At 39.5% G+C, this 15,982-nt stretch overlaps 1 protein-coding gene across 3 annotated transcripts in view; it reads right to left on the reverse strand.

The window, feature by feature from the left end:
- SLC4A7 (solute carrier family 4 member 7) overlaps positions 1-15,982 on the reverse strand; it is a 71,276-nt gene that overhangs the window by 35,277 nt on the left and 20,017 nt on the right. For all 3 annotated transcript variants that reach the window (XM_053467995.1, XM_053467997.1, XM_053467996.1), the window contains exons 2-3: positions 7,978-8,059; positions 753-896 (exon numbers count right to left, since the gene is read on the reverse strand). In XM_053467995.1, the coding sequence (XP_053323970.1) occupies positions 753-896; positions 7,978-8,059 (226 nt within the window). The remainder of the gene's footprint in view (positions 1-752; positions 897-7,977; positions 8,060-15,982) is intronic.

A 15,982-nucleotide genomic window follows, 5' to 3' on the forward strand; every position in this document is an offset into this window, starting at 1 on the left:
ACAAATAAGACACTTTTTTTTGTAGACATATAAACCAAGAGGATGGCCTGTAGGAGAAAGTGAGATGATTGCCAGAGTCCCACAGAATGTATGAAAAGGCCATGCATAGCGCGGTACCCACGGGACAGGATTCGAAGGACAAACATGGCTTTTTAAGCATTTACTTTGTCTAGAATTTCAGTGCTAGACTGTACATACATACATACACACACACACACACACACCTATATGGATACATCTCTTTCCCAAATAGGTTTGCCTGGCAAATCCGTCACCCCTTGGGATCATCAGCACATAGCGGATACGCATGCAGATACGGGTGAAACTTTGTAACATGATTTTAAAGATATCGCAGCTGTGTCAGTGCAACCGGACACAAGTTACGTAAACCGCTGTATTCCTTTTATACCTTTAAGTGGCTACTAAAAACTTTCAAAGTATATTTTGTTATATACTTAATGACAAACCCCAAAAAAATAAAATAAAAGATGAGGTGAATTTTATTTATTTTTAAACGGTATTATGTAATTGAGATCGAAAGTGTTCTTGTTGCCACAGCAACAACAATTAAAACCTGAAATATAATACGTTGTCTTTAGTAAAAGCTGGAGGGTTTATCTAATGAGAGAGTAATTTCAGAGTTTTTGTGTGTCCCCCTCAGCCATTTAAGTACAGTAGGCTGTTTACCTACCATCTGGTTCTCTATAGAATAGACATTTCAGGTTTACGACAGTATGAATCACAGTGTTTACCATAATTGGGAGATTCCCGGCCATCCTCTTTGTCGTTCTCTTTTTCTTTTCTTCGGCGGTGGTGCTTGTGGCCACGATGTCGGTGACGTCTGCGGGGCTGTCTGCCAAGTGGTACATGAACGCCAATGTAAACGGCTCTGTGACCTTTGTGCAAGATTAATTTCAAAAAGGGATTTATTTAGGATAGCATAGAATAAACAAATTGAAGACTACACACCAGTAATACCAATACAAAAACAGATCAGGTGCTGGGTTTCAAAACCTGGTTCAACTTTTAGACTTTGGAGTGAGCAGACCTGATGGACTACATTGACCTGAGGCATTATAAAAGGTTAAAAGAAATGCCTGCTTTTAACATATACATTCGTAGTTGTTAAACTACTTCTGGATAGAACATTTTAAACATTTATTTTAACAGCTATGTGTTTATATAAATATTACAATTAAAAAATTCACATAAAATAGCTGAAGGACAGGGTGGTGGCAACACGTGGTTAGCAGAAATTTTATGTCACAATATCCCAGTACATTTCTAACCTGTAGATGGTTTTAGCATTGAGGTGCCATGTCTGTGTCATTGACAGAATAGCCAGCCAGACAGGCAGGAATGCAGACATTGGTAAATTAAAGCCTACAAGCCATGCTAAACACAGCCAAGATAAACAAAGAGGTACTTCAGACAGATTGGAAAACATGGGGAACCATTTTGACGGTGTTCATGGTATACTATCTTCATTTCCCCAAGAGTGAAGAACCTTTAATGGACAGCCTTGTTCATGACCCTTACAATAACTTTAAGAATTCTAAAAACAATGCTAAGTCACAATAACACTATGTACTTTCAGAATGCCGATAGGCAAGTTGAGAGAGATATCTCCCAGGCGTGCTTCACGTAACACGACTATAATACTGCACAATGTTTACATACAGCCCTAAGGGTCACCGTCTCACACTGCTGCTATAGGAACCAGTCTCTATCAAACAATTCATACCACACATAACTGCTGAAAGAATGCAGAGACTGTATACGTTGACACTAATCCCTACATGCCATCTCAATGAGGTTCAGGTTTCTCAAAAAAACTCAAAAATCAGCAAAGAAGGACACTATAGGGGGAATAGTTAGAAGAACAACTAGAGGCAGGGATTTTTATGTTATTTTCCAAAGTACATCAATAGTTATGAATAGGTCACAAAGTAAATTATATAAATGCTTAGTTTATTTACACAATGTATAACCACATTTTTCGTTCTATAAACTTTGTCACACTTAAGGTGCCGTCTGTTGAATTTAACATTTTTATAACAAAATGTTGCATTCCTAGTACGGTTGAATGATGAAACACTTCTTTATATCATCTAGAATTCCGCAGTCATATTTTTGTACCAGAAAGCTTGTAATGTGACTCTAAGGTTTATTTGCTTAGCTACTAGAGAGTGCAATGAATGGCTTGCCCAAGTGGAACTGCACCTTTAAAAGGACAGTAAAATACCGATACACTCATACGTCATGATCGCCTAGAAAAGAGGGACGGAAAAGAGAAACAATGTTAAGGGCCCAAGAGGGACTGTCCGTACTTAACAGATTCTTGGGGGATGCAAGTTGCTGACTTGCACCATCTAGGCAAAGCCTTTCCACAATACATAAAGCAAGGTTTGAGCCTTAAACCCTCCAAGCGGCCTTACCAGTTATACATTTTGTTTCTTTTCTGACTTATCATTAAGGGCAGGCATTGCTCTTCCTGTTCTACTGGTAATTTAATACCATACTTGTAATCTGCTTTAGAAATTTCCGTCGGTAAACACCCACTTTTACAGTTTTCCTACGATTGTTTTCATAAGGTTATGGGAAAAAAAGTTTCTGAAATGTAGATTGCTACTTTTTCTTAAACTAAAGACCCCCTGGAACTCACGAGCGAGTACAGCACACATGAGAACTGGTGAGCAGATGTGTTCAGCCCAAACTGGGGGGCAGGTAAACAGTTCAAATACATAGAGGGAATTCTTATTCTCTTCATGCATCTGGACATATTCAATGGTTAAAAAAAAAAGGTAGTTTATTGGAGACACTGGAGTGTCCCTTTAATAGAGTCGGCTGATTGAATTATAGTGGCTGTATGCATAATAGACATGTAGAATGCAGACTGGGTTTCCTGCAATCTCATACTCAAAGCAAATATTCTCTATCTGTTCACATCTGCATGAGAATCTTGTCGATTCATTGCACTGTATTCACAACTCAAAGTGGAGAATGATATCTGCAGGTTTGTAGGAGGGAGGGGGGCTTAAATATCTCTAAAACCCAGGCTGAACATGCCAACTATGTGCCTGTAGTACTTGGAACACAACATTCAATCCTAATCATCTTCAATGTTATTCTACGCCAAGCGTAAAAAGTTTCCATGGAACAACAATGGCGTAAAGGTTTGTGTTTTCAGGGTTCTATGTAAAATAATTCTTTATAACAACGCCAATGAAATTTGTTCCTGCATAGGGGTTGGTTAGTCAGTGTCTGGCTGGTTGATTAGTACCGTAAAAAAGAAAAAATGGTTCTGCACTCAACTCCCAGGAAACAGGGTGCTAGCAGGAAAAAAAGGGACAGCATAAACCCTCTTGAAGCACACAAACAAAGAAAAGAAATCCCAGCACTCCAAACAGCTTCCAGTCTTTAGGATACTTTATTAAGCGAGAGCAAACAAAAGCAACGTTTCGGCCAATCAGGGCCTTTGTCAAGCTTTGTTTGTTAGCTGGTTGATTAGGACAGAGTCATTCTACTGGTTACCACAGGCAGTGGGATCAGTAGACTGGACTAAGATAATACAGAACATTTAAAAGTTACTGAATGCATGAGAAAATGTTGCGCTAAAAAGGTTTTATGCTTTTTTTTTTTTTTTTTTAAAGGAAAAGATCACAATATTCTTGAAAATGTATTTTAATCTACTAATAGAAATTAAGCACTTGGGAGGAGTTACACTGTAATACTGCAATAAATCAATACTACACACAATTTCATTGTAAAATGCTTATAATCTTTTTAAAAGTCTGACACTTAAAATTCCACCTTGTTTTCTGTATTAATCTTCCATGTTACATACCAGTGCACATTCATTTTTTGCTTTGCTGTAACGGGGAGTTAGTCGGTGTCCAGTTCTGCTTCTCTTTAACTTATATGGAATGTATTATGTAATCACTCGTTAAACTGTATTACACTAATTTCCTGATAAGGTAAAAACTTCATTGTACAAATCAGGTAAAGAGATCATTAAAATATAAATGGAGCGCACAAATAAAACCCCGTACTTATACGAGAGCTCTGCTTAATAACAGAATTGGGTGAACAAAGCTGACACTACAGATATACTTACTGGAGAAACAAATCAAAACGAAAATCTTTAAAGGTTAACCAAACATTTTGCAGAATAATAAAAATGGAAACTCTTACATCATGCCAGATCTGTTTAATACCATATACCATCACTAGAGCAGGCCCTTACATTGGTCCCGGTGGGTGAATGGGTCCTAGGCAGCGGTTTAACAGGGTGTCAATTTGCCACGCTAAGGCATACTCTTTTGGGATAGATTCATAGAGAAAATGGAGTGCTTATACACCTCTCTTTCTCAGTAAATCTACCTGCATTATTACTGTCTGTGCACTTCCACAAAAAGCCTCTACCCTATTCAATCAGGGAAGAGGGTGTGCCCAGAAGCTCTGACCTTTTGCGGAAGTGCATCTACAGTCCAGGTTCCAGGAGAAGTGGATGAAGAAAGAAGACACGGGGTGAAGAGGACAAAGAAAGAAGTCAGAAGAATGGGAAAATACAAGAGAAGATTTAGCGGAGTTATAGGAAAGGAGGCATGGTCACAGAAGCAGCATGAACGATAGTGTGAAACAGCATGAGTGAGAGCAAATTTTACATCGTATGTGGGAGTGGTGGGCAGCATCCAAGTACACTGTCTTGGGCCAGCCCTGACTATCACACAGTATTTATGGACAAACGTACTGGGACACACCTCTTAATTACTGAATCCAGGTTTTTCAGACCCATTGCCAGAGGTGTATACAATCAAGCACCTAGCCATGCAGTCTGCATTCACAAACATTTGTGAAAAACATGGGTCCTTCTGAAGAGCTCAGTGAATTCAAGCATGGTACTGTTATAGGATGCCACCTTTCCAATAATTCGGTTTGTGAAAGCAAGGTCCATAAAGATATGGTTGGATAAACTTGACTGACCGCACAGACCCTTGACCTCAACCCAATCAAATCACCTTTGGGATAAACAAACAGATTGTGAGCCAGGCCTTCTCGTCCAACATGAGTGCCTGACCTCACAAATGCTCTGGTGGATGAATGGGCAAAAATTCCCACAGCAATCTTGTGGAAAGCCTTCCAAGAAGACCGGAGGCTGTTATAGCTGCCAAGGGAGGACCAGCTACATATTAATGTCTATGTATTTAGAATACAACATCATAAGTCCCTGTTGGTGTAATGGTCAGGTGTCCCAATGATTTTGTCCATATCGTGTATATTAGGGCTGCAACAACTAATCGATAAAATCGATAATAATCGATAATGAAATTCGTTGGCAACGAATTTCATTATCGATTAGTTGAATCGATTATTATCGATTATAAAATGAGGGTTTTTTCAGAGCAAACGCTCTGAAAAATCCCCCTCATTATATAATCCGTTTAGTCTGACTCACCGTCTCACAGCAGCAGCTCCTACTTACTCCCCCTCCCTGTAATCACTGTGACAACTGGCCCCGCCCCTTCCTTCTCCAGGCCAGAACCACATGGCTGTGACACTCATCTAACTGTAAGTATATGTAAATGTGTATATTTATATATATATATATATATATATATAATGTGTGTGTGTATATATATATATATATATAATGTGTATGTGTGTGTATATATATATATATATATAATGTGTATGTGTGTGTATATATATATATATATATATATATATATATATATATATATATATATATATATAATGTGTATGTGTGTATATATGTATGTAATATATATATATATATATATTTGGGCTACTGAAAGTTAGGGGAGGTGGGGGTTAATTTAGGGGCAGTTACGGTTAGTGGGGTGTTTAGGGTTAATTTAGGGGCAGTTATGGTTAATTGGGTGTTTAGGGTTAATTTAGGGGCAGTTATGTTAATAGGGTGTTTAGGGTTAATTTAGGAGCAGCTGTGGTTAATGGGGTGTTTGGGGTTAATTTGAGGCAGTTGTGGTTAATGGTGTGTTTAGGGTTAATTTAGGGGATGCTGTGGTTGATGGGGTCTTTAGGGTTAATTTAGGGGATGCTGTGGTTAAGGGGGTGTTAAGGGTTAATTTAGGGGCAGTTATGGTTAATAGGGAGTTTAGGGTTAATTTAGGGGAATCTAAATCCTGGGGGCAGTGAAGTGACATATCTGGGGGTATAAGGCATATACAGTATATAAGGCATATGTGGGGAGGGCAGTGTGGCATGTCTGGGGAGGACGGAGTGGTGTATCAGGGTGTATAAGGCATATCTGGGGGTAGAGTGGCATATCTGGGGGTAGAGAAGTGGCATGTCTGGGAGACAGGGTGGCATGTCTGGGGAGGATGGAGTGGGGTATCAGGGGATATAAGGCGTATCAGGCACAGTGGCAGATGTGGGAGGCAGCGTGGAGTGGCAGATGTGGGAGGCAGCGTGGCATATGTGGGAGGCATTGTGGAGTGGCAGATGTGGGAGGCAGCATGGCGTGGCATATGTGGGGAGAGCAGGGTGGCATGTCTGGGGAGGATGGAGTGGTGTTTCAGGGGGTATAAGGCGTATCAGGCACAGTGGCATGTGGGGGGTAGAGTGGAGTGGCAGATGTGGGAGGCAGCGTGGCGTGGCAGATGTGGGAGGCAGCGTGGAGTGCTGTGGTAGGCAGCGTGGCATATGTGGGGGGGCAGCATGGCATGTCTGGGAGGCAGGGTAGCAAGCCTGGGCTCAAATGTGCATATATTGGGGGGCTGGTTGGGAAATAAAGACAAGAAATTTATTATCAAAGTTTTTTTATTCTGCTGTTTGTATTTAACATCATTTGTTTAGTAAATTATTTTAAATAAATGAAAAATTTACATTCATTTTTTTTATCCGATTAATCGAAAAAATAATCGGCCAACTAATCGATTATTAAAATAATCGTTAGTTGCAGCCCTAGTGTATATCACAAAGTGCTGATTTACCTCTTTTTGCCTACTGGCAGAAAAAAAATATTAGTTAAGTGTGTATTTTTTGGCACCAACAGTGTCTGTGCAATGTATTAATTATATATGATTTGAGCATTAAAAAGCCAACACGGCTATTGTCTGAATCCAGCGAGGTCAGTGGAATTACTCAACAGGAAGACCCATGAATAAAAACAAACTCATCAATTTGCAATGAAGGGCAAGTGCTACCGTTACAGCATTCAGTTCCGAATAACAGCATTTACGAACCCTACCTATAGCTGTGTTGGATATTTATGGTTTAAAAGTAAGGGACTATTTTACATGAAGGAAGCCATCACCTATAGAAGAGGTGGCAAAAACTATACTATAACTAGTTTTTGTTCTTGAAATGTTCACCTCCTCACCACAGATTTGGAAAAGATATCAGCCTCCTGGCAAAGGGAAGCAGCAACTTAATAAAAGGGAAGGAGTAACAGACATGAATACTCTGAAAACACGACGTTAAGATGGCAGCTTCCAAAAACACATAGTGGGTTTCTAATGCTTATATATTGATTTTTTTTATTTAGTAAACATAGGTCCACTTAGTGTACTAAACTTTAACACATACAAAAATATATTTTTTTATTTATATAGCATCAAAAATATACGCAACACTTTTTATGATACAGATTTTCAAAGGGTATGACAAAACTAGAATTGACAGACTAAGACAAACGATAGGTAAGGAGGGCCCTGCTCAAAAGTTGCTAATTTCATTGAAACAGCGCAAACTCTTAATTACAGCACAGAATAAAGAAAGGTGTAATTGGCTCATTTAGTGTGGGGAAATTGTGGAAGGCAAATTATTTCCCAAGGGTATGGAAAAAGCACAGAGGACAATTCATATTACATGCGCGTGTAAGCTGCTTATAGACACAGTAGCCAACACTTCGTAAAGCCTCTGTCTGATTCATGTACGTTTAGGTCAAATGATTTGACACATGGCGACTTCCAGATATTTCACCGCACTTACTTTCTAATTCTTCTTTCTCGAAATTTGTGTTCACAGTAGAGCTAGTTTTTCCGAGGTCTACCACAGCCTCTTCATCATGACCCTGGAAGGAGGAGAAGAAAAAAAAGTGGGTTAAGAAAGCTTACAACTACAATGACCATTGTCTTCACCATCTTTAGAATGGAGATGTGGACAGAGACACAGAGAAATTGGCAGGGGGATGATTGACTGCTGGATTTCTGCCCACAGGTAATTACAACTGATGATAATTTATTTCAGAGTTAATAGTAAATATTACTTTAACCAACATTTTATTTATGGATTTATATAGCACCATCATACTCCGCAGATATATAACTATTATATTGTCTTTCCGTTTTATTTCCCAGGTGTTTATTGCATTACACTTGGCTTTATTCCTCACAGATCATTCTTGGCACTTGTGAAATTGCATACAGACATCTGGAAAATTATTCTAGAAGATGATCTTTACATGGCACTTACAGCCACTTGAAAATGACATTTCACCTTGTAAGTTGGCACTGGTTACTAAAACACAGAACTGCTGCATGTTACCCAAGGCTTGGAATCTACTGAAAATAGTGTATAAATTGGCGTCAATTAAAAATCCAAGATGGTGGTTAAAGAGAAAGAAAGAAAAATGAAATAACAGCAGCAAACCCTACCAGTGGGCATGTTCCCTGTTACCCTCAAGGATAGAGAAAACGATATGGTACAAATGACTGGTGTGTGCCCTGGTTAGAGATATCCAGAAGGCAGGGTTAAAAATATAAGAAGTACAGTTTAATAATTTCAGTGTACTCATACATACACTGAATATACTAAAAAAAGCAACAATTTAACATTAACCTTTGGCTGGTCTTATAACTGGGGGGTGGGGACACCTGATGAATTTCGCCCGTGGGCTTCCTCAGAGGCAGGGCCGGCCCTATAATGGGGCAGACTGGGGCAATTGCCCCAGGCGGCACTTTAGAAGGGGCGGCACTTTGCCGCCCCAAGCGCTTTTTTTTTGAAGCGGAGAGAGAGAGGGGCACCGAGTGGTTTTCGCTGCGGCGAGTCTCCCTGTTCGGTCCCGGTGCCGGCTTGTAATGCAGAGCGCCGGAAGTGACGTCAATTTCCGGCGCTCAGCATTACAAGCCGGCACCGTGGCAGAGCAGGGAGACTCGCCGCAGGACTGTTTGAAAGTAAGTACCGGGGGGGGGGGGGTAGATAATGGCGTCGGCGAAGTTTAAAATGCCGCCCCCCCCCTCCCGGCGTCGGCTGGGGGGGGGGCGGCGTTTTAAACTTCGCCCCAGGCGGCGTTAAGTCTTCGGCCGGCCCTGCTCAGAGGTGATAATTTAAAGAAAGAAAAAAAAAAAAAAAGTATCCCGGGAAATAGAAAAAAAAATATATACCAATAGTTTTATAAAATATATAGGAAACCAGGTTGTTGGAATCTATTGACATATGTGTTCAGCTTCTCTTTAAATATGGCCAAGTTATTAAGACTCAAATCGCACAGAGAAGAGACTCTATAATGAACGAATGAATGATTCAACCGTTGTTTTAAGAGGACATCAAAAAGATTTAAACAATATCTAGGAAGAATGAAAAAAAACATGTAATATGTTAAATGAGATAACTTTACCATAAAAGGAATTTTGTATAATTTTAATATGTAAAAAACCCAAAGCTTGGTTTCTAAAGAAAGCATGCAAGTGTAACTATAAAACAAAAAACACAACCTAAAAAGGGTACTAAAATAACCTATACATTGCAATATACACATCATAGCATTTAAGGACAGCTTTAAATAAGAGTGTTAAATAAAGACAATTATAATCATCACCAGAGGTTCTTACCCTTAACAGTTTTCCGATACTGTAATCAGACCCATTCTAAATGAACCATCCTAACAATTACAAAGTTGTTCTATCCCACTTCCCGCTACTGGTACACAAAAGTACTGCGTTGCTTCAACTCTTTGCGGGAAGCCGAAGCTGCAGCATGGTGTCCTCTGACCAAGGTTTTTAAGTAAAATCCTTTATTTTTTTACATTTTACACTTTAGGTATATTCTCTTTCATATCGCTAATGGTTGGGGAGGCACAAGGAAATACACTAGAAGAAAAAAAATACTAACGTAACAAAGCATCATATAACGTATGCTTTCCGATTGTCAAACAGTGTCATCATTTTGGAGATATTTAGTTCAAATATTTCTCTTCTTCTCGACAATCAGCAGCTTACCAATTGGGGAGAGATACCTCAATAGTGAGATTAATCATGTAGACTCAAAAACAGGGAGCTACAAGACTTTTCCCCATGATATACATAAAAAGGATAACAGATAAATGCCATTCATTTTAAACGTTATATTCCAAAAATTTAAGCATTTTGGAAAAGTAGCATTTATGCTCAGAAGTGACGGCATTACCTGGTTTAGTAAATAAATAATCTCATAACCGCTAGGTATTAGATAAACTGTTCTAGTACAACCAGTAGCCATTGTAAAAATCCAGAGTATTCTTGCTGGCTTGTTCTGGATTTATATTAAGACATTTTCTGGATGTTTAAGATTGTGCGATGAGGTAAGCAGTTGGCTCACTTAGACATACAGGACTTTACTCTCTGACCTGGCTCTGGTTATCATTACACCCTCTAAGCCGCTGCTGTCATGGGTGGTATGTAGATTACCATCTTCTTCACCAGTAAAACCCATTGCCTGTACGCTCGACCAAATATGCCAACTCTGTATCCAATGCCTTCCTCTGACTATTAAGTCTCAGAATGTTTTCCAGCCGTGGTTATTACTAACACATACAAATGTTTTAGATAAACCATACTAAGCGGTAAGCAGATTCCCTTGATGTCATGAGATCTGCCCTGTACACTTACTCCCTTGCCAGCTCTGTGTTGAGATTGCATCATGGAGACCGGGCAGCAACACAGGATAGCACAGAGAAACGCAATCAGTTTCCATGCCCGTTGTGTGTGGAGGAAGCACGCTGCCTTTTAACTCATGGCAAATACACCTAGAGATTCAATGTAAACCCCCCGTTAAGCATCAGCCAACGAAACAACAAAAATAGCACTACTCTATTTATAAAACTAGGTCACCTTAGCAGGCGCATAATTAAGCACTTAAAACTGCACAAGCAACTGTTCTTGAAACACAGAAACATTAATTGGTACATTTCTGACGTGGAATGGTGTAAGAACTTGTGGAAATTAAAGCAATCATTGAAAACAATGGTATCAAGAACATGTTTTGATTCTGTTCACGTGGAGGCTGCATGACCACCAGTGTAGTATTACAGACAGACATGCCCTTGTAAACCTTGAGGTTACATCACATGGCTGTTACCTAAAATATGAAGGATTATTTCCAAGAATAAATTGGCAACCCCAAGGATCTCTCCACGTTGGGAAGGAGGTCATTCATATTTATCAGACCGTTTACGGTCAATCTCTGTTAAGTGCCAGAACGCAATATTATTATTGCTGCAATAGACTTAGCTCTCCAGCTTGGGGTTAGCGTGTGAGGTTACAATAAAATGTAGGGAGGTACAAATAGTATAAAGTCATTCATATATTAAACCTACTGGATCAGTGGGTTTAAGCTCCAGATAATTTAAATTTCATATATCAACATTTAGCTGAGTATCAACATAATACAATTTGCCATAATTCCATATATATTATTGGGTGGATTATGAAACTCCGCTTGTGATATTTTCCCCCAGATGACATGGTCTGTGCAGCCATATATCCTAAGCTACCATTTCAACAAAACAATCCTCCTCTGATTGGAGGAGATCACCGGAAGCTCTATCTTTTTTTGTGGAAGTTCACTGGGAGGTCATGTCCAGGGAGGTGCAGATGAAGAAAGCAGAAGAAAGACATAAGAGAGAAGAATAAGATGCTAAACAGAGAGAAGAAACCGAAACGGTCAGCAGATAAAGTAGGGACACATTCAGAGAGCGTAGGAGTTTGAGTCAATGAGCCTACAAAACTTGAACAAAAAGAAAGCTTTTGGTTTTGTTCATTTCGGGGTCTTTCCTCGTTTTCAGAGATTAGTACGAATTTAAGAAATATGTAAATGTAATTACATTTGCAATTTGTGCTATTCTAAATGCAAAAGTGTATCAAGAGCGGGGGGATCACACAGGGGACGCAGCACCTAGCATCTTCAGAGTCACGATTAAAGAAATATGGTTACGTTTCCATACCAGAATCGTAACATGAAGATGTTCTGTGTGCCGACAGTGTGATCGCCAGAACGATAGGAAAAATGGCAAAAGGGGGTTAACTGAGGCCTAAGAAATAGCAATGTGTGACTAGCTGATGGGTAGATAGGGGGTGTTTGGTACCTGTACATGTATAATAACACAGGGGTGATCACCCCAGTGTTAACGTACAATGTCATAATGTGCCTGGACTACATACTCCCCTCTCCACATAACACCAAACGGTCGTCCCCTAGAGATAAAAAAGGTAAATTCATATAAGAATGGTAAGACTGAGTGTAAAATTGAACATCTTTTGACAAGGGATTATTTTACTTTGGTGGAGTAAGGCTTTCTGTGTTTTATCCATGGTTATTTTTAGACCGCAACAATCACATAAATTAATCAGTTCTGCCTTTGTGCTCTAAATTTGGACTCCTAGCTTTCAGGGATAGCCATTTGACAAAATTAGGTTTTTTTATATATAGGAGTTTGGTTAGTTTAGGGGGTTACCTAGGCTTGCTTAGGTATTGTTAAAACCTTAAAAAGAACTAATTGGTGGCAGCGAATAAAGCTTTGGGGTTGCGGGGTGGAAAAGGTTTAGGGTAAATGTGTAGTAGCTCTGTGCGTTTCAGGTAGAGCAGCGAGTGAGCCTTTTCCATTTGAGTTTTTTCCCCCATTAACCCTTTCATACCCATGTCCCCTTAATGTCACTGTGAGAGCGGCAAGCAGGTAGCGATTCCTCCTGCCGTCTTTGGGCCTTCCGTGACACTACAAACCAGTTTTCAGACAACGGTCAACACGAGTACTAAGGGGAGATATGTTTGCACATTATACAAATGCCTTGGATGCATTATTAAAGCCGATAATTTTCCTACACAATGTAAGTCCTGCCTTAATTTCCGCCTTTAAAAATACAATTTAACACACCAGCCAGACCCCTTGTATATTATGCAGGAAAAAAGACATGTGAGGTCATGAAAATGTCCGGTTTTACAAGTGCAAAGGCTAATTTCTAATCTTCCACATATAACTATTAATACTCTCTGGCCCCAGCCAAAGTTTTGTGACATAAAATGTTTAGTGTAACATTTATGCCCATCCTATGTAAAAGTCAGAGTTTTGGGCTAAGTGACAAAATCAACAGCTAATAAAAAAAAAAACTAAAAAAAAAAAACGTTAATTTAACTAAAAACTACTATAGAACTGACAAATGTTTGCTAGTAATTCCTTCCCATTTGAAGTCTTTTTATGCATCACCTTATGCCCTGGGAAAGGAAGTCAGACGCAGAGACCGCAAATATGTTACACCATAAGTTGCAACAGTTGATGAGGAGGAAGTTGCAGTAATTATGAAAAATACATATTTTTGTACAGCTTGTCCTGCTGAGTAAAACAAAGGAGCTCCCGCTGCCACAAGACATTATTCACAAGCAAATGCGCGCTGGCAGCATGGGACAGATCTATATCTATAACACAGAGCAATATAAGATAGCACAATGAGTTTGGCATAAATTTCAACAACCAAAAAAAATCAGATAGTTTCACTAGCCGGCTAAGTGTCCCTCTATTGCCATCTCTCTGTCATATACGAGTGTGTGTGCGTGCAAGTGAGTGAGACGGTGAGAGAGCAAAAACCGAGCAAGGGAAAGGAGGGGAAAGAGAAGAGCATTTAAAGAAACAGAGATTTATGTATGAGCTAATGGGATAGATGGAAAGCCAGCTCATACACATGTAGAGAGATGGAAAGCCATCTATAAAAGCAGTGTCGGCTACAGTTGGGCTTGAGTTCCCATCTGGTTCAGCCAGGCTTGCCTCGAATGGAAGAGCACAAGCTAAGAGCAAAGTCAGTTCAAACTATTTTGGTCCATACACTCATTGGGATCTTCCTCTTTATGCTACAGGAAAGTCCCTGCTTACACATAAACATTATGGCACACTATACACACAAAGTTTAAAAGCTACATTACTTAGAGCTGTAACAATATCCTCATGAGCTTCGGAACACTTAAACTGAATGCTTCGGGGCAGTGTAACATCTGCTAGCACACTTTACTCTTCCACCGTAACGTACGTTGATGTCTAAAAGCCCATAAGAGCCCTTGTTTTATATGAAGAGGTAAAACTGTTTGTTTTTTTTGGATAATTATCCAAATAACCATAAAAACACACTAAATCAAAGAGCTTCCAAGTAATACGGTCAGTCATCAATGTATTCGATGCAAAACAAAAGTTGCTTTTGAATACCCAAAGCGGAATATGAAGGTTTACATAGTCCCTGAAATCAATGGATCCACAATTCTGACCACACTGAGCTATAAACTGATTACCTTCAAGTGCAAAATCAGCTTAGCTCAAACCTAAACCGGATTAGGGTCATTATGTAGCACTTTTGCATGGCAGTTAATCACTTTTTTGCCCTTTTTTTGTTTTTTCAACTGGATAAAAGAACCACAAAAGATGCAATGACTAACAGTGAGGGTGGTAACCAGATCCTCAAAATCTAGGACCTCATTAAGGGTGAAGTTCACCCATAGAGAACAGATGCCCACTTTTCTTTACGTGTGCAATCTACACGTCACAAAACCTACCCTGAACAGATATAAAAAAGGATTAAGATATCAAAGAATTTACAGACGATGCAACAAAAGTCACATCCCATAAAACAAACTAACTCTGAAAACATACACGTAGCACTTGTAGCCGTATTAGGACACAGGACCGTGTAGTACTTACAGATATCATATCCCTGCGGGGACGGCTTCTCTCCATGCCTGCTTAAGCAGGGAGCATGTCCTTGTAATGCAATACACACCCCGTGCAGATCTCTGGAGTCGAGTACGTGACGGATTCAGAATGGAGCACACACACACAAATAAACCCCTGAGCTCCTGTCCAATCAGTGCAGAGAACACAACCACATTCCCTGCATCTCAGAAACTGAAGGTATAGGGAACAAGACAGATTTTAAATAGTTCTGTAAATACCATAAACATATGGTAATAAGCATATACCAAACACCCCCACCCACAGAAAGAAAAAAGAAAAAAAAAAGTCTAAATTAGATAAGCACTATTTGGGATTCAGTTATTTTTGGACTAGCTGCTGGGAAAAGAAAAAAGAACAGCAATGCTTCAAGCAAACGACAAAGATTCAGAGAATAACATACATACACACACAAATATATATAATTATATACACCCCTTGTTCTGCAAAGCTTAATTATTAGTAGCCTCCCCTCTGGTACAAAGGCCAGTTTTTATAATGATACACTGGATAGATCTTCAAAATGGACATAGCTAAACTATTAAAGATCTTTCAAATATACCATATGTTTATTTAACTAGCCAGTGCATTTTTGTGCAGGCGATAAGGGTAAATTACAAAGTTCTGATGAGCTAACTATATTTACATTGGCTGTGACCAAAAGTCAGCCACTTTCTTATGGAAAACACTTTAGCCCTATACCTGGAAGCTTTGTTCAGTACGGCAGTACTCCTGTTTTAAATCATGAGAAATTCTAATCCGTACAGAAGACAAGATGGTCACATTCATTCACTCTGTGCTATAATTACAAGTGTCAACAACATTTTAGGCTCCAGAAAAGCATTGCATAGCAGCCTTAATGTCCATAAACTGACTATTGAGAAAGCTGCTCGCTGAACATAGATAAAGGATTGAGAGGCTTAAAAGATTCTGTGGCCCCTATCAGTCAAGCGATTCTACTCCAGCATTCTCCATACAGCCTCGGATGTTAGTTTGACGCTATAGGCACAGCAGTTAAAGCCACAGACCTCC

Source organism: Spea bombifrons, chromosome 5 (genome assembly GCF_027358695.1).
Source record: "Spea bombifrons isolate aSpeBom1 chromosome 5, aSpeBom1.2.pri, whole genome shotgun sequence".
In the NCBI taxonomy this organism is placed as follows: Eukaryota; Metazoa; Chordata; class Amphibia; order Anura; family Pelobatidae; genus Spea; species Spea bombifrons.